Below are 21,296 nucleotides of genomic sequence, written 5' to 3'. Positions count from 1 at the left end.
ATGTCATAGCGGTGTGTATGGCAGTGTGTATGGCAATGTCATAGCGGTGTGTATGGCAATGTGTATGGCAATGTGTATGGCAATGTGTATGGCAGTGTGCATGGCAATGTGACAGCGGTGTGTATGGCAATGTGACAGCGGTGTGTGTAGTGCTGTTTCTAAGGCCGCTGCAATGGAAGGCACGCTGCGGTCTGCATTGAAAAGTAACGACATCTGGGAAGATTCAGGAGGAACAGCCCGAAGATGAACGCGGCCATCTCCGCTCACCTGCCTTTTTTTTTATCCTCAGCCCCACCAACAGCTCGTTGTGTGCTGTGACATTGAAGGTGATGCCGTTTCTCTTCTGCTCCTGTGCTTTAGGATTATTGCTGAAGTCAGTGCTGTGCTACAGCCCATAATGGAACTGTAACTAATTCCCTAACAGATGGAGGTTCGTTTTTTTCCTATATACCTGTAGGTCTACATAACCCTGCACATCTTAACCCAGCTGTGGGATGGATGGTGGTGCTGTCCATGGGCACACAGCTGTAGGGATGGAGCAGGACGAGGTGCCTGCAGTGCTGCTCACTCTTCCTGCATCTCCTCAATCCCATTGCAGCGCCATTTCCTTGCATGGATTCTGCCATCTGAGCACTTGTATCTTGGTTCCTGCAGGAGCACGGTTAATTATCTGTATCCATTCACAGCCAAAACATTCAGTATTAAGAACCGCCGGTTGCTTCAGGGCAGAACTTGCCACGGTTGTTACTGACAATAAGTAATGAGAATTAATTGTCGCTCATTAATTCAGCTTCGTTCACACGGCTTCAGAAGAGCAGAGCTGTGCCGTGCTCTCCCTCACGTGGTGCCAGCTCTGTCCTTCCAGCCGCAGCTCTGCATCCCTCCCACTGAATTCCTGCTTATGAACTGCAGTTCCCATCCAGGCAGCGCTGCTTGTCCAGACAGAACTCATCTGTGTCACACCCATTTAACGCCTTCGTGCCAACCACCGTATAGAGCTGCGCTCTCGGGCAGAGCTCGTTGTGCTTCAAACATCTCAGAAATGAATATCCGTGAGTTATTGCCACAAATGAGTCAGGCCAGCTGCCGATGGAGGCCTTTCTTCCGAAGGCAACGCTTGCAATTGTTTTACAATAAATATATGCAGCAGCTACCAGGAAGCACTGCTAACAACCCTGACAATCGTGCTTATTAGTTGCAGTTGTTCCTACGACAATACAGGCTGGTTTCCTTTAGTTCCATATTCTGCAGGGCTAGAGCTTGGAATTAAACAAGCATCGACTTCTTGTGTCCATAGTATATAATCTTCAGTCCTCATCTGTTGGCCAAAGCCTGAGAGAACCTCATCAATTTAAGAACATTCCCCAGCATGTCTACATTAAGGAATCGGATCTGGAGGCCTCATCTCCTTTAGGCTTTATGATCCATTGCATTCAGTAGAGAAGGAAGCAGTTGAAATATGGCCCATGTGCACTCCTGTCACTCCACTAACATTAGGCATTCACCATCAGCTATCACCCATATTCTGCTTCTATACTGTTTATATATACTGTTATATGGTTGGACTGGATGATCTTTTAGGTCTTTTCCAACCTTGGTGATTCTATGATTCTATATCTGGCATTCTTGAATTCCTCATGATTTTTAAACATATTTCCTAATGAGGTCAGGAAGAACAGATTAGGGAAGTGAATGAAAAGTGTTCTGCTCTGAGCTTGCAAGACTGTGATAGATGTGCACACAGTGCTGCTTCCCATGTGCACACAGCCTGCACAACTCACACCGAACATTCCCATTTCAAGACATCTCAGCTGTCAAAACACGGTGCTAAATGAGCTGCTATTTTAAATAACTTCACAGACAAATATGTGGGCATGGAGTACCTTAAAGTAGAGCTGAAGACCATATTGTACAGCACTCCTAAAGATGAGCTGTCACAGCATGTTGGTACGTAGGCTGCAGGTGAATTCCTTTTGGATCTTTGTGTTTTCTTAGATATGTCCATGCAGCTCTTATTATCTGCACCACAAATACCATCAGCTGCTGTATGACTCCATCTGCAGTGGGGTTTTATCGTGCTTCAGATGGTTCTTCATTTACATTCAGCACTGAAGGTGAAAATAAATTTAGCTTTAATTCAAAGGCTAATTTAGATTTCAATCTATGATTAACATTCCACGCACCATTACTGCCGTCAAAGTTGAATACATGCATAAATCTTTCCGGGGCCAAAGCATTTTAAAGCATCCACTTGCTCTATGCCCTATATAAAGGATTACTCTTATCTATGACTTATGCATGGATCTTAACTAACGAAATCTTTACAATTAAGTCTCTCTCTCTCTATATATATACATCTACATATATATATATACATCTACATATATATACATCTCTACTGATGTTTTTCCTGCTACTCTGGACACTGTTACTGAATATTACAAGCACTGGGATGTGACTGTACCTCTTGAATTCACTAATCACACAACATGATGTACATTAATGTCCTTCTATCGGCACAAGTATTTAGCAAACGATTAAAAAAATAAATGGATTTCAGGAAAATGAGCAGCTTTAGTGGGTAACAGCACTGACTGCATGGCCTGGGGAAACAAAGTGTAGAAATGAATGAGTAAAAATAACAATAAATAGCCCTGAGTAATAAAAACCTGTTATAAATACTATGTTATAAAATATCATATCTATGTTGTTGATAAATACAGGAAATATACTTCTTTTTCCATTAATATATAGCAAAGTGTAGCTCTAGTCCCTTTAAGACAGAGTGGAATCACCAGAATTTTAATACTATATTTTTGGTGTGCAATATATACATAATGAAACAGTTAAGAAACATATACAAGTGCAGTATACATAATGTCAATGCGGCCCTGCTGTGGATGGTATCAATTGTGATATTCACAACACCAGTCATTACATTCGCTAATAAGAAAAACAGTAACTGATTTTTATTAATGGCAGCGATCAGACAGACATGCACAGCCTCTGCCTGCTGCTCCTTACTGCCTGGAGCCTTCACAGCACGCCAGCATGAGGGCACAGCGGAGCCCTTCACTAGAAGCTTTGTGAACAGCAGCACGAGATCAACCACCACGAAGCTGACGAAGAAGGTGAGGCAGGAAGCGATGACCCACAAGCAGTAGGACAGGTTGGCCATGCGGCGGGACACGGGGTCTGTGTGGGTTTGGGATATGTGGAGAAACACGAAGAGCACAAGAGCTGCCAGCAGCAGGAGGCATGCGGCTCCCATCCAGTCTTTGACTGAGTCTCTGCGCTTCAGCACGTACAGCCCCACCTGCACACTTGCCATGTATATGGCCAGGTACCCAAAGATGGACAGCAGCCCTTCCCTGTTGGCGTTCAAAAAGCCTGTTCTGGTATCTTCGCCATTGCTGCCGTGCAAGATAAATGTCTTCAAAGAGGTAACGTTAAGAGTGAGCTGATAAAGTACAGCGACAGTCACAGCCACAATCCAGGATTTATTTATTGGAAATACAGCTAAGAGCAGAGATGCCACCAGCCTCACAAGTGCTAAAGTAAAGAAAAAATTCCAGTGCACGCCATACTCTGAAACGTGCTCATGGTACCCGATGGATTTAACACTAACGAGTCGTCCAAAGCCAAGAACAACCAACGGCCAAATGGCAAAAAGCTGCTTGGCCAGACTGGAGAATCTGGGCCGTGTCCCAGCCGCCTCCTGTCTGACCTCAGGACAAACCAGAGCGTTACTGAAGATGAAAGCTCCAACCCCCAGATCCATTATTCCCGTCCCATAGGTCTCAGCTTTGGCGTATCGGCGTGGAAACTGCGGGAAATCCACCGCTAAGATGCTGATGCAAGTCAACACATTGACATACACACGGAACACTGTGATTGCTGGAATACAGCCTGGATCCAGGCGCGTGTTCTGAAAGGATCTGACTATTTGCCTGAGAGGCACCGTGCTGTCCCGCTGCCTTTGGCGGTGTATTGTAACGTATATTCCTGCACATAAGGCCGCGAGGACGGCAGGAGCCACGAGCAGCGCATGGGGCAGCACCGTGCAGGACAACAGCAGCGGGGACACCAGCACCGCCACGTCCAGCAGCAGCGCGGCCGGCCCGGAGCGGAACGTGCTGCCATAGCGCTGACAGTACAGCACCAGGAGCAGCCCACGGCACAGCACGCACAGCGGGGCCAGGGGGGTGCCCGCGGAGAGCTCCAGCAGGTTGGTCCCGTTCAGGTGACTGACGAACGCTTCTTTCAGCTGCTTCTGTGACATTCCGCTTCCTGCCTCTGTAATGAGAAGCACGAACCGGGCTCGGTACCGTGGGTATTGGACTCGGTACCGTGACGGACTCACGGCCCAGCTCCCACCTCAGCCCGCCCCGCGGCGCGGCCTACTCACGCGATGTAAACACAGCCCGCTCTCCTCACCCGCACTTTCCTCCTGCAGCGTCATGCGGCTGTTGTTCCGCAGCGCCCGATTCGCCACGACATGTACCCGCAACCCCCGCCCCGTCTCCTCCTCCTCCTCCTCCCCTTCCTCCACACACCGCCCCGCTCCATCCGCTCGGTCATTACGGCCCGGAGGGGATCGCAGCGTCCGCCCGGAGCCGAGAGCACAGCGTGGAGCTCTGCCCTGCTCCGCTGTGCCCTGCCCTGCTCTACCCTGCTCTGCTCTACCCTGCCCTGCTCCCCGGTGCCGCATTGCCCCGCTGACCTTGGGGCCGCCCTGCCCTGCTCTCGGATCCCGCTCCGAGCTGCTGTGAGTCACCGCCGGCCCCAAAGCGCCGTCACAGCCTCGAACTTTTCCTTACAAACCTTCTGAACTGCGGCACTTGGGGATGGCTGCCCGGGGAGCTTCGCTTTATTGATTCAAGAGAGCGGCGCTTTGGATGCTCTCCTCGTTCTATCCAAGGGCTTTTCGGGCTGGGCATGAAGGACCCCGAGCGCAGGATGGAGCCACCCGCAGCGCCGCGATGGAGAAGTGCCAAAATGCCGCAGCAGGTAAAAGAAAACCGGGAGTGGTTGGCGCTGATTGCGGCTGTACCGCCACGAAACAGCGCTGGGTGGTTTCCCTGCAGCCGGGGTTGGGAAACTGCTGACGGATATTCACCCCTACTGCAGGAGCTCCACTGCACCCGTTCACTGTGCGGTTTTATAGTGCATTACTAAGGCGGTTTTGTGCTGTAAGCAGTGATTTTGGTTACGCCGTTGACATGAACTGGGTAATGTTAATGCATGGAGCAGGCACATCCTTAAGGGTCACTCTCCAGCAGCTCTGACAGCTCTGCAGTACAGCTGCCAGCTGTCACAAGTCACTCAGCTTGCAAACACTGTTCTGCTCCTGGCTGAGCAATCGGCATCTCTTCCCAAATGAAGACACTCAGAGCCGGTGGGTGGAGGTGAACAAAAAGAAGCCCCTTCTCAGGTCCTGTGGTCCAGCTGCACATTGAGAGCAGAATAACAGCAAACACCGATGGCAGCGCTCAGCCATGCTAAGAAGCATCTTCCTTGATACGTGAAGTATTGTATGACTGGAAATGAACTTCTTATGCTGTCTGCAAAATATAACAACGCCCCTGAATGTGTACATGATTGCTGCTCTTTTGTTAGGAATACATTAGAGGGGCTTTGCAGTATGTTTTCCCATGTATTGATGAGCTCAGCTCACGTACTGAGAATGCTGCCAACTGAACTTCATGCTTTGTGTAGAAATAACGTGATGATGTTCATTAACTTGGTCAACTTATCAAGAATTGCAGATTTATGCTACATATATATGTGTATATATATACGCTATTATGCTATACACATGAGCAGGGTTACTCTGAAGGAGTTCCTGTCAAGGAGGTGGGGAACAGAAAAGGAATATCCACAATGCAACGATCAGGACTGGCATCTGTTCCCTTCTAATAACAAGCAGGACCTGAAATCTCTCTTCTAGTTAAGTTTTCCATTACACTTGTGTAACAAATGTGCCCTTCCAACTACTGTTGTCAAGGGCACGGGAGCCCAGAGGCTGGGATTTAAATACTTCCAGTGATTCAAAGGAGACAAATCTTCACCTATTATAATCTTCACGTCTCACAGTGTTGGCAGTTCTTTCCCCTGGCTGCAATGCACGCAGTCTTCAACTTCAGTCTCAAGACCTTCTCTCTGCTCTAAAAATGCAAGTCCTTCCTAGGAAAATTGCTGTGTTGGACCTCAGTGCTTTGGGCTCTGCAGCCAGTCCTGCCTGCTTCCCTCTGCCCAAGGCAGTGTGTGCACTGAATTCGTGACTTCCATAGGCTAAAAGTATTCAGTTTAAGAACACTGTACAAGTGTGTCTGTGCTGAATGACCTGCACAATTACAGTTAATGGATAGTGTGAGTAGTGTGAGTTTTAGGGCACATTTTTGAGCTTAACAGCCTCTACTGCCAGCGATGAATTCAACCTACAGTGTTGTCAGCCTGCCATCTCTCATATGGCACGTCATACAGGGTGCCATGGGAAGCAGTGATGCAGGGGGAGGGCACTGCTTTCAAACCGGGAGGAACAGTAGCTCCAATGTACTTAATTATTATCCCTCCTGAACTTGTATTACATGGATGTGGTAGAAGAGCTATAGTTTGTAGGGAGTGAAGTGACATTACCGCTATACTCAGCCATGAACTGGTGTTGATCTGACATCCTCCCTAGGTAAACTGCCAAAAAGAAGATTCTGTCGCCCAGAATGACATGAATGAATCATTTGAAGAAGTAGTCAGAGCTTTTCTCGGTGATGAAGAGCAGCTGCATCTTTTTGATGATCTCACCAAAGTTAATCCGGTGACGACGACGACAGGTGAGCAGTCAGCACCTCCCTTTCCCTGATATGTGGTCATTACTGTTCCCTGTTCATTACTACTCAAATCAGCTCAGCAAATCATGTTTGGTTGAAAAATGTGTCAACACCTTTATTATAGATTTAGCCATACTGATCTCTCAGCAAGCGCTGCATGCAAGACTCACATTTGTGTTGTTGGTTCAGATAGCCAGTGGTTGGTTGAGAGTTTATGGCACTGCGTTGCTCCTGCATGACCTTGTGATTGCAGTTCAGTTTTATATGAACATATCAGGAAACAAGGTTCCAATGTAGATTCAACATATATCCATAAGATTGGCTTGGAAAAGTGAATTCCTGACTTGGCTTTTACCCTGCTGAGATAAACTAAGGCATCTTCCTTGTGCAAATGGGGTACGACTGCTTCCCTCTGCTCTGCAAATGTACAGCTTTGCTTTCTAGGACTTGCTGTGTAGAAGCTCATAAAAGCATGTGATATAATGAGTTGTAGAGTTAAAATACTTAAGCTTCTTAAGAACAACTTTTAAAGGCATAATTATGTGTAGTAGATCTATAGGTTTCTCCTGATCATCTTCTCATTCTCTGCTAACCGTAACAGATAACATATCTGACAAATAGGAAGAGTCAAATACACTTCTCAAAACGTGCTAATAGAAGGTGTGTCTTTCAGTTCTGAAATGTCTTCAAGCAAGATACACAGTAAACTCGTTTTATACAAATGCTGGCTGCAGCCTGGTGGCTTTAAATCCATTTCAGCCCATCTCCTGCCTCTACTCACCTGAGCTTATGAGAGAGTATCATGCTGCTGTTCGCCCCCAGGTAATCCTTGTATATGAACTAAGTGTCCTCCTGCAGAACCCAGCTTTCAGGTTCTTAAAAATCTCCATGTGAGCAAAATAATTCTAAAGGATGAAACCCATTTCTACTGAAATATGATTTCTACTTAAAGAGCAGTTATATTTTTTGGACAAATGCAAGAAGATCTCTGCTGTCTGTTGCTGTAGAACTGTGTAATTATTGTCCTCTTAAACATGAATATTTTGTTTTCCTCCAGGATTTAAAGCCTCACATCTTTGCAGTGGCTGAAGAAGCCTACAGAAATGTTCAAAGCCAGATAGACCCCATAAACCAGTCTATCATTGTTAGTGGAGAAAGTGGTGCTGGGAAGGTAAGGAGATTGTTTTCTGTTGTCTTGACCTTGCTTTTATTGTTTGAGATTTGGTAGTGGTTTGTAGTGCAGAATTCTTCAGTGAGTGAAGACAGTGCACGTAGCCAGCCTGCTTTAGCAAGACTCTCTTGACACATGCGTAAAGCATTAAATGACTGCTGCAGTCAGATAGGCTCAAAGTAACTCCTCTCTAGGTGACATCTGCCACTTGTGGAAGGGCTAGACTTGAATTGTTCAATAGGAGATGCACCTGAGTTGAAGTCTCAGCTTAGTCACAGTATCACAGTATCACAGTCTCATGCGGGTTGGAAGGGACCTTAGAGATCATCAAGTCCAACTCCCGGGATTCGAGCCTCCTGTGTAGCAAAGCGGCACTTCTACCTCTTGCATCAGTTAGGGAGGTCGTGTCCCAGCAAACCCTTAAGAGAAAGGAGTTCAGACCCTTTCCTAGCCCCTCCTGTAACACCCCAGTCCTGTTCAGCAAAATACTGGAGAATATTTTTAAGCCCGGGAACATGGTTTGCTGAGTGTTAGTGACTCAAAGTCTATTTATATTCAATTCATCTTAAAATACTAACTATTCAAAGCTTCCAGATGGTTATGTCTTGGTAAAGCTGCCATTCAGCAATGCACTTTTATTCCAGTAGGATTTACACGTGTGTCTGTTGCACATAAGCTGATGCACAAAATGATGCATACTGTGTTCTCAGAAGCTTGCACTGTTTCACTAACTGATATTAACTAATAACATGGTAAGAACAAAGGCCTACTGTCTCTTGCAGACCTGGACATCTCGCTGCCTTATGAAATTCTATGCTTCTGTTGCTGCTTCTGCTACCTCCCCAAAAGGCAATGAAGCTGTGGAACGGATAGAGAAGAGAGTGTTGGATTCCAACCCTATCATGGAAGCATTTGGTAAAAGTAGCTTTTTTTGACAGCGTGGACAAGTGGTGGGCCATAGTGGGAATTTTCTCTTTTAACCTACAAATCTAAGTTACCTCTTGTTCTTCTCCTTAAAAGATAAACCCTTCAAATGCTGGAGCTGTATACAAGTCAGCTTTAATGTCTGCATGTCTGGCGTGGAGGAGTAAAATCACTGATGATGTTGTCTGTGTCTCTGGTAATTTCACAGGAAATGCATGTACTCTGAGGAATAACAACAGTAGCCGTTTTGGGAAATATATTCAGCTTCACTTGGACAGGTAATAATTACTGTTTAAACAGCTTAGCTAATTGTCTTCTCCCTCTAAGTTCAATGAGGAGAATTTTGTTAAAATCTGCTCTTTTGCCTTTTTTTCCCCCTCTAGGTTCCACCACCTGCGTAGCGCTTCCATTCAGACTTTCCTTTTGGAGAAGACAAGAGTTGCCTATCAGGCCCCCAATGAAAGAAACTTTCATATATTTTATCAGGTTTGCATTCAATTAGATTTGCTAAATGTTTCTGAGAAACACTGGGTTTGAAATCACCAGATTTAGCACAGTTCCAATATTCAACAGTTCATCTGTCTGCTGTGCTTCCAAATGAATTTCTACTCCCAGTCAATTATTATTCTCTGTCTACGAGATGTAAATACCTAAGGCAGAATCTGGTCATTATTTTCTGTCTCCAGATCACAAAAGGTGCCACTGCAGAGGAGAGACTGGCATGGAACCTTCCAGAAGGGGCTGACTACCGCTGGCTGCCAAATGCTGAAAGAAACTTGGAGGGTAAAGATTAGTTTCACAGGCTGTCCATCAATAACAGCTGTAACTTTGAGGGAAGGCAGGTAAAAATGCATCTGTCCCATTAAATCGTATGACCCAGGTTAGGCAGTCAGCACTTTCCTGGCCTAGCCACAGCAGATTTTGCGAAGCCATCTGCATTAATGTGATTCAGTTTTAAGTTTCAGTTTGCACTCCTAATAGTTTTCACCTGACTTGAAACAGCAGTTTCTGGCCTAGCAAATTTGCATTGCTCTGTGATTATGTTTAGAAACTTCCTTGTCTCCGGATGCACTTCAGCAACCTGCTGCCCAGCTTCACAGCTCCAGAGTCAGCAGTAAATATGTGATTTGATTCTCTAATTCCAGTTTGGGATTTACCAAAAGAACAGCTGGGTTCCTCTATCTCTCCTGACAATTCCAGCTGAACTGGACGTAGAGGAGATTGTTCCACATGCCTCATGCATGCATGGCTTTCTCACTAAATAACACCTGTTTGGCTTTTCAGAGGACTGCTTCGAAGTGACCAGAGATGCAATGTTTCACTTGGGCATTGACCACTCCACTCAGAACAATATTTTCAAGGTCAGGTATAATGCATGGTCGCCACAAAGCTCGTGACAATGTCTTTTTAGCATTGGGATTGATATAGATCTACTTCTATAGACATGTCCAGAGTGTGGGTTGTTGGGTATTCATTGCAGCAATGCTGCCTGGAATGCCTGCAGCTACACATTAGGTTGCGTAACCAAATAGTAGTTTTTAACCAAAAGCCCACACCTGTGAACTGTAGATTTCTTTCAGTAATGCTGCACGAGGAATTACTGTAAACACTTGGAATCTACTTCCTTTCCATTGGCTTTTTGTTTGTTTGTTTTATACAGAACGTTTTGATTTGCCCTGTTCATGTGGCAGGGCCAAGAGGACACTGCCTCAGAGAGGAGTTCTGCTTCAGAAAACTGTGCTTGATTACATTGCAGGTATTGTCAGGCCTTCTCCACCTTGGGAACATTCAATTCTCTGATCCAGTGGATGAATCTCAACCTTGTGAACTAGAAGATAAAGCCAAAGGTGAGGCACCAAGCATGCTGTACTCTAAATACTATTGCAGATGTCTAGTAGAAAGGATTGCTTTGCTCTTCTACTTGACATAGACTATCAGGGTCATAGGCAGACCAAAGTTTAAGTGTGCTCGTGTTCCAGGCTTCATGGTTTCACACTACTGCACAAAATCTGAGAGATAACATCCTTATGTTACAGGTCATGGCAATTGTAGCACCAGACTGTCATTTCAGAAGGATTATCGGCAGGAATGTTCCAATTGATTGTAATCTTTCATTGACATCACAAGATTTCCATAAATCTGATCTAGAGGGCTTTTAAATTTGAGGCTTTGAAGTTTTCCTGATAATGACTAACATTCCACATAATCAGAGCAAATCTGCCAGGCTGCTGCATAGCACATAGGTTGTTCTGCATATCTTAAGGAGATGCAAAGCTCTAGTTTTCCTCCAGAACTAAAACTGTCCTGAACAATGAAATTTCCTACTGTTCTTTCATATGCTCTGGATTCACACTGCTGAATATTCAAATAGTATTGAATATAGTTCAAGTTAGTGATATCTTAAGTCCTCCGTTTGCAAATACTCATTTCTCTAATGAAGAGAAGTTTCTGCTCAGAAAAGGTGAACAAATAGCAAGGACATAACCTAGCGAGTTATCTCTACCGTGCTTACTTCAGTGTGGCAAACTTCAGACTTTTTTGATACTGTTTCATTTTAAATAAAGTACCTGCATTCCTAGGGATACTGTACATGCAAATTAAGAGGCTGTTTGTACAAAACTTTCTTCTGAGTTTGAGTAAAATGATGCAAAATCCCATATTTAAGTTGGGGAGTTCATAGAAGAGATGGGTTTCTTAATATCATCCCCAGACCTTCCACAAAAGGGCCTGCATTCATTTGACACTCTGGGTAGATGATCTTGAAACTGTTTTTCTCCCCGAATTAGACTCTGTGAAGACTGCAGGAGATTTGCTGAAGATACCCATTGAGGAGCTACTGGAATCATTAAGAATTCGAACAATAACTGCTGGAAAACAACAGCAAGTCTTCAAGAAGCCGTGCTCTAGGAGTGAATGTGACACTAGGAGGGACTGCCTCGCCAAAGTGATCTATGCTAAGTAAGGACACGCAGGCCAGGCTGCTGTGCTAATCCATGCGATTTCTGTGAGGGAATAGAGCATCCAGGGAGTCATCCTTTCCCTCACTTTCTGCGTGGGCAAAAGAATAATATAACCCTGCCTTTCCCTTTCAACACGCCCTTGATTCAGTCACAGATACTGCACAGAGCTGCAGTATCTATTAGATCTCAGAGAACTGCTGTTCCATTGCATGAATTTTGTTTGAGCAGTAAGAAAATCAAGCACTTTTCCAACTAATTCAGTTGTTATTGTTCACAGATTGTTTGAATGGCTTGTTTTGGTCATAAACGAAAGTATTTATGCAGATACATCGTTGTGGACCAGCTTCATAGGTACAGTTTTTCATCCCTGGTTTAACTGAGCAGCCTTAAGCCCTTCAGCCTGTTCCTAGATTAAAATGCGCCATCTTACGGTACTTCTAGGTTTGCTGGATGTTTATGGTTTTGAAGCCTTCCCTGAAAACAACTTGGAACAGCTCTGTATTAATTATGCCAATGAGAAACTGCAGCAGCACTTTGTAGCACACTATCTGAAGGCTCAACAGGTAATACTCCACTAAGATCTAATGTCAAATATCTATTTTAAAACAGCATCTTTTGTCTCTCTGATTGTATTTCTGTGCTTCTGGTCAGACTGCAACCTTCAGTCAAGATAACAATGCCAAAAAGAACAGAGGGATGTTAGTGATGTTGCTGTCACTAATCTAACTGGCCATACACACTGCTAATTCAAGGTCTCATCTAATATCTTTGAGTTACAGAGATCCTGCCAGGCCTGGACTGCTACTCTAGCAGACCCATTCAGTCCTGGTTGAACTTCTCCATATTACACATGCATTACCACAGTGATCTTTGTCATTAGCTGGCATCTGGAAAATTGTTTTCTTAATAGTACCAACATGATGGCACTTTCTGCCTCAGAGCATAGTCTTATCAAGTTGTATTAAGAGATAAGTACCTCTCTGCCCTTAATCTGTGCTTTCATATGCTAACCATTTTTTTCCCTACCTGCCTTTGTCAGTATGCCATGGGTTAATGGTCACTGAAGATGGAAACAAAGTTCAAGCACACAATCACTTTGCTTGAAACTGATTCATAACCTCTGTTTAATAGCATTCCTACCAGCTACTGCCTGCCCTATTAGCTCTTTTGATCTGGCTGTGTCCCAGACCACTTGAGTGCCATTAGTGGCTGTGCTGAGCAAGCTTTTGGCAGGAGACTTGTAAATAGCCAGCCGAGGCTTCTGCTTATTAAGCACTCCTTATAGTTTATTCCATAATTCGGCATAAACACTGTAGAAATGGTTTAATCTCATACCTTTGTCCATTTCCTTTTGGATCAGACTTTGTTTAGTAAGCCTGGTTGGTAAAGTTTGGCACACAGTGGTAGGTTATGGGCTGTGTCCCAATCTAAGCAGTTCTGTGTGTTCCCTGCCCTTCAAGGGAAAACCCAGCAGAGCTTAGTGTGACTTTGTTTACTTTGTAAAGCAGCTTTGCAGCTCTCACTGATAAATTCATAAAGTTCCCAAATAATTAAACTAATTGTTCAGGTCTGATCTGCTGCTATGTACTCAAAAGCTACTTGGGATAAAATATTCTCAGTTGTTTTTTTTTTCTTAAGATTCCCATTGAACTCATGAACTGAGCTTTGGGTGAGTAGGCTGAGTCTGTGATTAACTTGTTTGCTTAAACAGTAACTGCATCGTATGGTAAGAAAAAACATGCAGTTATTTGAGCTCTAGTGCCCTCTGCTGCAGAACATCCAGTTTCTCTCTTACTTTAGGAAGAATATGCATCTGAAGGTCTGCAGTGGTCTTTCATTAACTACCAGGACAACCAGAGCTGCCTTGACCTGATAGAGGGCAATCCTCTCAGCATTTTTTCTCTGCTGAATGAGGTAAGCGCACACCTCAACTGCAAGTCTTTCTGGCCTAGTTTGCACACCTTCCATTCCAAGCTAGCAAAGAAAACACAAATGATAAATTACGATCATACTTGCCAGATATTGCTTTTAATTACTAAAAGACATCTGTTTAGGACAAATGCAAGATGCTACAATTTTGTTTTGTTTTGTTATGCAGGAATGCCGTTTGAATAGATCCTCTAACCCTGACCTGTTTCAAACACGGATTGAAAAAGCTTTGTCTGATAATCAATGTTTAAGTCGAGACAAGTTTAGTAAGAAGCCTAACTTCATCATTTCACATTATGCTGGCAAAGTCTGCTATCAGCTGGCAGCAATGGTGGAGAAAAATAAGGTAGGTGTTTGCAGAAACAGCTGTTTAAGAAACCAACTCACAACCTGGCAGGCCAAAAGCAAGTTTAGATTAAAGCATCACCAGCATTTGTAGTCAGCAATGTTTACTGACTTTGCACATCTTACTCCACATAAATCATTTCAGATTTGATACTACAGCTGTGGCTAAGTCACAGTTGGCATAAGAAATACTATTCCTTCTACATATGGAGAACTTTTAGTGATCTGATTAAAAGGTGACGGGTTTCAGCATAAGTCCAAATGCTAATGAGTCACATTTATGTTTTCAGGACCCCATTCCTCCAGAACTTGTCCATGTTCTGCAAAATTCTAAGGACGCTTTGCTTCAAAAATTATTTCCTATTGCAGAAAACCACCAAAATAATACCAAAATGCAGAACAGAGCGGCTGTTGTTACAGTGGTGTCAAAATTCAAGGTATGTAAACTACTCAAGATTCTCCTTTCTACTGCTGTCTTCATAACTAGATGAGAAAACATTAGAGCTGGAGCAAGATCAGTAACTGTTATTAAATGAGATGGCTGTAAACCTGAAGAAGCACCAGGCTTTGATTATCTCTGGGCTTGGAGTTTAGCTCACTCCAGTTTTATCTTTAGCAGCTGGGTATCTGCCTTTGTCAGGCTTTTCATATGTGTTCTTACTGACAGGTTAGTTCAACTAATGGCCCTGATACAGTTTAGGAAACTTTCTGAATTTACCATCGAGTCATTTTTAAAAGTATCCATAGAGATATCAGCTGTGCTGATACTCAGAGCGTGAAGTCATTCTTAGAAAAGAAAAAACAGAAGAAAAAAGAGCTTCATTGCTTTTATAGAGTAGCGCCAATTCACTGAACTACCTGTGGAAGAGGAAGCCCTAATTGCACCTGTGTTTCTCCTGTATTTCTTCTCTGCAGAGTTCGCTTGAAAATCTCATGCAGATCTTGAACAGCACCAAACCACATTACATCCGATGCATCAAGCCTAATGCTGACTGCAAGGCAATGACTTTTAGAAAAGAAGAGGTAACTTCTCCAAAAACTTTCTTCGCTACATCAGAAACTTCCCAGAAATAATGTGCAGGGCTTTGCACTGAGTCTCAGATGGTTGTGATTCACCTGTAAATCTCTTTTCACAGAATATTTTGAAGGAATGTTTTCTTCTTTGAAATTTCCAAGGTGAATGTCCTTTCAGAATCAGTGATGGAGCTTGTATAAGATGGCACTAGTAAGCTCAGCAGTTTGTTCAGGTGCAACTTACTTGCTGCTGTATGGGAAAATCTCTTTCCACAGTGCTCATGGGTTATTTGGTATGATAGCTTCTCAGATCACAAAGTAGGTAAAGGTGATCTGGCTGTGGCTGCCTTGGTCACAAAGATATCTTCACAGTACAAGCCCACAACAAAAGTCTGCTTGGGTGCTAGAAAACGCTAACTAGCTGTGTAATCTCCTCCACCCTCTCCATTTGTTCCCTAACCAGCAGTGTGGTGGCTGAGCAGAGCTGAACGTGGCTTGGGTTGAGTGCATCCCACGCACACTTTCACTGCAGCTTTCACAAAGAACAAGTGTTTTCCTAAAACAACTCAATTTGTGCCTCAGGTTCTCAGCCAGCTTCAGGCATGTGGAATAGTGGAAGCCATCACCATCAGTGCAGCAGGCTTCCCTATCAGGTAAGGCTAAACTTCTTGAACATTATCTTGCATAATCCATTTCTATAGCAATTAGTGGTTATTCAGAAGAGCTTTTAGGTAGGAAATCCAAATATTTAGTAGCTTGTTTTATACCACAAAACCTTAGGGATTCTTTTAAAGCTATCTAAAGGGTTCTGCTCTGTGCTCGTTTGTAAGCTTATTCCAGCACCTTTCACATTTTGGAGACAGCAATACCTGGAACACCTGGACTGTTGTTCTATTTTGGCTAATGAAACTGCTAGTTCAGGAAGCACAGAAGAGCAGTAACTGCACAATAAGCAGCACAAGAGCAGCTTTCATTCAAGATAATGAGATTCTTAAAAATCTAGCAATTACCTAACAAATTCACTTGTGTGTATGTGTGTATAACAACCCCTGACAGACCTCACTGTACCTTTCCAGTCTGAGATACTGCACTAGAAATGTACTGATGTAGACATACTAAAACTTTCTATTTTTCATGTGCTTTATTGTATCATTCGCAGCAATCAAAAAATACGTGACAAAATGGCATTCATCTAAGTGTGGTCTTCTTCAATACAGTATCTATCATAGCCAGTCATCCTGCTGGCTTTTCTGATCATCTTTAGAGGATGGAGAGAATAAGGCCTGAGCTAGTCATGTTATTGACTGGAGTGAAGCTTACTGCATTCATCTAAGAAGTGTAATTCCTGCCTAGTCTTTGTCACAACTGAAAGTCTTTGTCTATTACTGGGCAACAGCCTCCTCAATTTCTTTAGTAGGTTTACAGTTTCTTACCTGTTGGTGACTATATAGGCATTGACAGTCTATGAGCTGGATTTTTTAATCCATTCTGCAATTTTTTCCCTTCAAAGGACAGATTACTTACCAGATAGTAATAACCAATACTAGCCTAGTATTAACTGTACTTTTGTCTATCAGGATCTCTTTTCAGAGTTTCGCTGATCGCTATGAAATACTGAGAAAATCACGCAGGTCCAGCAAAAACAGTGCATGTGATAAGAGCAACTTCCATACTGCCAAGAAAGAAGGTAGGTTTGTTTAGATAATCCCTTTGCTATAAACCTGTCCCTGCACCAAGCTGATATCACATAGATCAGATGCAATAATTGTACTCAGCACTTAGAAACACCGCTGTTCTCAAAATACTTTTCTAACCTCTCTAAACTGACTTCAGTTTCTAATCTGCCTAATGCATATAGGGGCTCTTTTAAAAAGAGCAAATGCTTCATCTTTACTACTGCTTTTCCATGTTCTTCTTCAGTGGAAACAATTATTTATGATGTAATATAATTTGATTTAGAAATAGTTCTTAAGTAAACTTGAAGACCACTTGCCTTTTTGCTTATATTCCTTATCCTTCCTTTTTTTTTTCCTCCCCACTTTGTTTCCTTGCCAAACACACTGACCTTCTAGCTTACCTGGATTCTGCTGCTTCTTCTGCCTATTGCAAACTTCTGTATGCAATTCTTTTCTCTATACAAGAGCGAGGATGGACGTTAAGATACATAATCCAGTCTACCAGGTAATGTCTTTGGTGAACCCCTGAGAAAGGAGCTCATCATTGGGCAGTTACATTTAATATTGAAAGTGACTGAAAACCCCGTCCCTGTCCCAAATTAATCCCATCTTCTTGGGTCTTTTCAGTAACCAGAAGGTGTGGGAAATAAGTTCAGTAAGTACCAGCCTATTTCAGATATGTTTAATGGCTGGAAATCTGTTCACCTTGCTGAAATACAATGAAGCAATGAAGTACAGTCTGGAAAATTACTTACGCTCCATATATTTCTCCTGTAATTATAAACCCATTAGTTGGAATGCTTCATTGTGATAGGTTAGTATTCCTTTTTATCTTCAGTGGGCTATAATCTGCAAACAAAGTAAAACAATTTCCTAGACATGAGGATGAGCTTTTGTTTTCCTATCAGCTTGGTCCCGTGAACCTAATCATAGTCACCAGATGTCTTCCTGTATGCAAGAGTTGTTTGTATTTGTTTTCAGTGCCTTAAAATGCTCTCATCTCCTTACAAATAATTATAGCAGAAAAACAAACAGTATCCAGGATGAAAAGATACGACTGTCAAGTTCTGGCATTAGGCACGCAGAAAACTCATGCGGCGCTGCCTTGAGCAGTACATTCTCTTTAAAGTACAGGTCTGAATTAAGTCTTCCTCTGTGTCCAAACAGGTTAATCTGGATAACCTGTTTGTCTTATCATGTAAAAAAAGAAAAGTCCCAGAAATTATTTTAATAACTTCTTACTGCCACAATAATCATACACTTTGCACGTGTCCCTGATTCCTTTAGCTGCTTCTGATACCGTGTTAGAATTGCACAGCATTTGTTTTTTGTTCCTGCATCTCTCAGTACATTAAAGCTATGAGTCTACCTCCTTGCTTTTTGCTCTTTGTTCCCTATAATTTTGGGCTTTGGTTATTTCATCAAATTGTCTTAGGACTGTGCTACTTTCCTTGTCTAGATCCACTCAAAATGCCACCTGTTACCCATACTAGCCTAACTATGCTACAATGGAGGCAATAATGCAATATATTAGCATCCAAACTACATCCTACTCAAACTATCTTTCTAGTTGTTAGCATATGCCAAAATCTACGCAGCTGCATTTTTCCCTAATGGCTAGAACTAGTAATATCTCAGCCATCACCTCCAGATGGCTACGATGTCTCAGTGTAAAGGCAATAACCTGGTCTTGATTTCCAAATTTTACAATACCCTCTTTTCAATGCTTCATTTGCAGGTGAGACTGCAGAGGTGGATGACAACAGAGCATCACATGCTGTCATCGTTGAGATTCTACAGAATGTTGTTACAGGACAAAGTGCCACTGAGCCCACAGGGAAGGGATCAGAGAATACTTCAGTGTACTGTGGCAAAACCAAAGTATTTATGGCTAATTCTGTGGTAAGAGTGCCACTTCCTCAGCTAACAGTTCTGGAATACACTTGTGCTTTGTGTTGTTGGTGTTCTAACCATTTCAGCATGTATTACAGCTTTCCCTGCCTTTTGCTGGCAGCTTTAGCTACTCTGACAGGCCTGAGCAGATTCTTATTCAGTAGAGCTACTTTTAAATCTGCTGCTACTGTGACTTCAGGATTGTGTTTCCCCCCACAACATATTTTCCCCCATCAGATATATATGCTTTCTACTTTAACCTTATGTATTATATATAACTATATAATAAGCATTAATGACATGCTGTCACCTCTAAATTAGAAGCGATCTTGGGACCTGACAAGCAACAAATGATTGTGGAATGGTTAAAAACACAGCTCTGTCCCCGACTATTAACTGCAGGCTTATATTTCCAACACAGCTAGAGCAACTTGAAGCTAGAAGAGCAGAGGTGTTAAACAAGAAGGCGTTTTGCATTCAGTGTTGCTGGAGAAGATTTAAACAGAAGAAACTTGCAAAGGAGAGAAGGTCTGCAACCCTCATCCAAGCAGGTAATTTGATGAGAGTGTGGCTGGACATAAATGTAACTAGTAACATTTCCAGCTACTCTGGGTATTTAAAGAATGGCTATGCTAATAGAACATGGAGAAGGCTTAAGTGCCATCTTTCTTACATTGTGTGCAACAGCTGCTCAGATTCTTTGTACTTTGATTTCTTCTAATTAAATCTTCAGCTATTCGCTCCTGGTTAGCCAAGAACCGCTTCCAAAGGATGCGCAGGGCTGCCGATGTCATTAAGCGTGGGTGGAGGAAATGGAAAGTAAGTACAGAATAGGATTAAAGCTGAGTGAGTGAAGCTTTGTAATGGTTTGAGAAATAATTTACCCCTATCAAGTAACTGGACAAAACCTACTGTCAGTTCTTCAAAAAACATTTCTCAAACAGAAGCATAGAAGATGGATGCCAATCTTCTACAGCTGCCTGGGAGGCAGCTAGAGGCCAGAGAATGAATTTGTTCCTAAGAATCTTTACCAAATGGGAAACCATCCCAAATGGTGTCCTGTCCCTTATGTTGTACTTTGTTTTAGACTCTTTGTTCTGCAATTTTAAACGTTCTGAGAACATTTTTTCTGCATCTGCTTATCAGGCAAAAATGGCTGCTTTAGCAGAAGTGGAATTAGATGAGAGTGATGAAAAGGCACCTTTCTCAGCGATGTCAGCCAAATCAACATGCTCTGTGGGAACAGCTTGGCCTCTTCAGTTCTGGCCTCTTGGCCTCGTCCTGTCTGCTACGCCTGTTACCACAGTGGGACTCCGGAGAGAGCTGTCTCTGCTCGCATGCTTGAAAGTACTTCAGGGAATCAGCTGCTACAAGATGGAAAGCAGCTTCTTAGGCTGTGGCATCACTTCTATTAGAGCTCTCCCACAGGTAAGATACCTCACACAGCACAACTAAACTGTCATGAGGTCAGGATCCTAGAACAGTACTGGCATGAAGTCTGCTACCAATCTAGTTTTTCCTTTCTTCACTGCTTTAGATATGCAAGGACGATCCTGACATTAATAGGTCAGGTTAGACATGAGTTTCAGATGTGAGAACAAAGCATTAAAGTTCTTGCTAGTCTGTCATAGAAACAAATGATCAAAGCTTTTAGTCATACTTATCAGTTGCTTGTAGTGCTTTGTCTGAACAGCAAAACTAGATCACAGTCTTGCAAAGCATCAACTGGCCTCCCCACCTTGTTTTCTTCCAGGGCTCTGTCAGATTTCACTGCAAGAAGTCTCCCCTGCATTACGCAAATGTCAGTCCCCTCACTGCTGCCTATTCTGGTACCGGATTTAACCAGATTTTATTGGACAGAAAAGAACTGCTTCCAACATAGCCTTTGTCCATCTGCAAACATGGAACTTTTTCCTTCAGGGAAGGACCACCTGCAGGCTGCTGCTTTTCAAGTTACTCAACGTCCCTATCTGCTGCTACCTCAGTTTCCTATAATCACGCAGTGTATGCATATTAGAATTCAAATTCAGAATGCAGAGGAGGCATCCCTCCTCACACACACGCACACTAGAGGAAATAATCATTACTATGAGAACACTCAATTAAAACAGATCAAGTGCTTTAAAGATTATATACTTGAACAGAACACTTCTAGCAGTACATGGTCAAAACAAGAGGCTGGTAATAAGATAGCAAAAAAGGCAAACACTTCTGATGTGTGCCAGGTTCTTTTTGGGAGGTACAACAAACATTTAGTAACCTGTGACCAAGGAAGTAACTAGCAGTCAACTGTTAACACTAAAGGCAGGTGCCTCAGGGAAAAGCAGGACCAGACTTCTGCTTTTTATCTACAGGACCAAAATACATTGTGATCTGTGTGTTTCTAATATCACCTAGCCAACAGCATTACCTCTGCAGAGGGACCAAAGTTCTCACCAGGGCACCCTATACCACCTCTGTTATGTACTTGAAAATGTTCAGCTTTTCTGTGTATGCCACATCTAAATAAACTCTGAAGTATCTTCTGAAAGCATCTGACTATCCACAGCAAGGTCAA

The 21,296-nt window shown here is 43.1% G+C and overlaps 2 protein-coding genes across 4 annotated transcripts; one reads left to right on the top strand and one right to left on the bottom strand.

Annotated features, from left to right (window-relative positions):
- Window positions 1–2,786: 2,786 nt before the first annotated feature.
- Window positions 2,787–4,724, bottom strand: PIGW (phosphatidylinositol glycan anchor biosynthesis class W). Of its 2 annotated transcripts, none has more exons than XM_015880669.2 (2): window positions 4,438–4,724; window positions 2,787–4,296 (listed from the first exon to the last, which is right to left on the bottom strand). In XM_015880669.2, exons 1-2 carry the CDS (start codon window positions 4,709–4,711, stop codon window positions 2,792–2,794), a joined length of 1,779 nt encoding a protein of 592 aa, XP_015736155.2. In that variant the 5' UTR covers window positions 4,712–4,724; the 3' UTR covers window positions 2,787–2,791. The 2 variants fall into 2 exon arrangements, with proteins under 2 accessions (XP_015736155.2, XP_015736156.1); XM_015880670.2 differs by having other exon boundaries at window positions 4,409–4,538.
- A 185-nt stretch (window positions 4,725–4,909) lies between these two features.
- On the top strand, window positions 4,910–21,269 carry MYO19 (myosin XIX). 2 transcript variants are annotated; one of them, XM_015880662.2, is made up of 24 exons: window positions 4,910–5,010; window positions 6,686–6,830; window positions 7,501–7,649; window positions 7,885–7,998; window positions 8,781–8,913; window positions 9,131–9,200; window positions 9,306–9,408; window positions 9,609–9,705; window positions 10,207–10,283; window positions 10,679–10,769; window positions 11,709–11,880; window positions 12,160–12,233; window positions 12,324–12,445; window positions 13,683–13,796; window positions 13,981–14,157; window positions 14,447–14,593; window positions 15,072–15,179; window positions 15,753–15,823; window positions 16,748–16,857; window positions 18,585–18,748; window positions 19,161–19,290; window positions 19,473–19,558; window positions 19,886–20,167; window positions 20,493–21,269. In XM_015880662.2, the coding sequence occupies exons 1-24, from the start codon at window positions 4,939–4,941 to the stop codon at window positions 20,619–20,621; spliced, it is 2,937 nt and encodes a 978-aa protein (XP_015736148.1). In that variant the 5' UTR covers window positions 4,910–4,938; the 3' UTR covers window positions 20,622–21,269. The 2 variants fall into 2 exon arrangements, with proteins under 2 accessions (XP_015736148.1, XP_015736149.1); XM_015880663.2 differs by lacking the exons at window positions 19,161–19,290; window positions 19,473–19,558; window positions 19,886–20,167; window positions 20,493–21,269 and adding an exon at window positions 17,243–17,351 and having other exon boundaries at window positions 18,585–18,695.
- The last annotated feature ends 27 nt before the right edge of the window (window positions 21,270–21,296 follow it).

The sequence above is a fragment of the Coturnix japonica genome, chromosome 19, assembly GCF_001577835.2.
Source record: "Coturnix japonica isolate 7356 chromosome 19, Coturnix japonica 2.1, whole genome shotgun sequence".
In the NCBI taxonomy this organism is placed as follows: Eukaryota; Metazoa; Chordata; class Aves; order Galliformes; family Phasianidae; genus Coturnix; species Coturnix japonica.
This window is presented reverse-complemented; position numbering and strand designations above follow the sequence as displayed.

Bases quoted from the DNA above. Each gene is read 5' to 3' on its own strand.
- PIGW (XM_015880669.2), bottom strand. From the start codon at position 4,711: ATGCGGCACCGGGGAGCAGGGCAGGGTAGAGCAGAGCAGGGTAGAGCA. The intron at 4,297-4,437 runs GTGAGGAGAGCG...TTCTCATTACAG, and splicing joins GCTGCAGGAGGAAAGTGCGG to AGGCAGGAAGCGGAATGTCA.
- MYO19 (XM_015880662.2), top strand. From the start codon at position 4,939: ATGAAGGACCCCGAGCGCAGGATGGAGCCACCCGCAGCGCCGCGATGG. The intron at 5,011-6,685 runs GTAAAAGAAAAC...CATCCTCCCTAG, and splicing joins GTGCCAAAATGCCGCAGCAG to GTAAACTGCCAAAAAGAAGA. The intron at 12,446-13,682 runs GTAATACTCCAC...CTCTTACTTTAG, and splicing joins ACTATCTGAAGGCTCAACAG to GAAGAATATGCATCTGAAGG.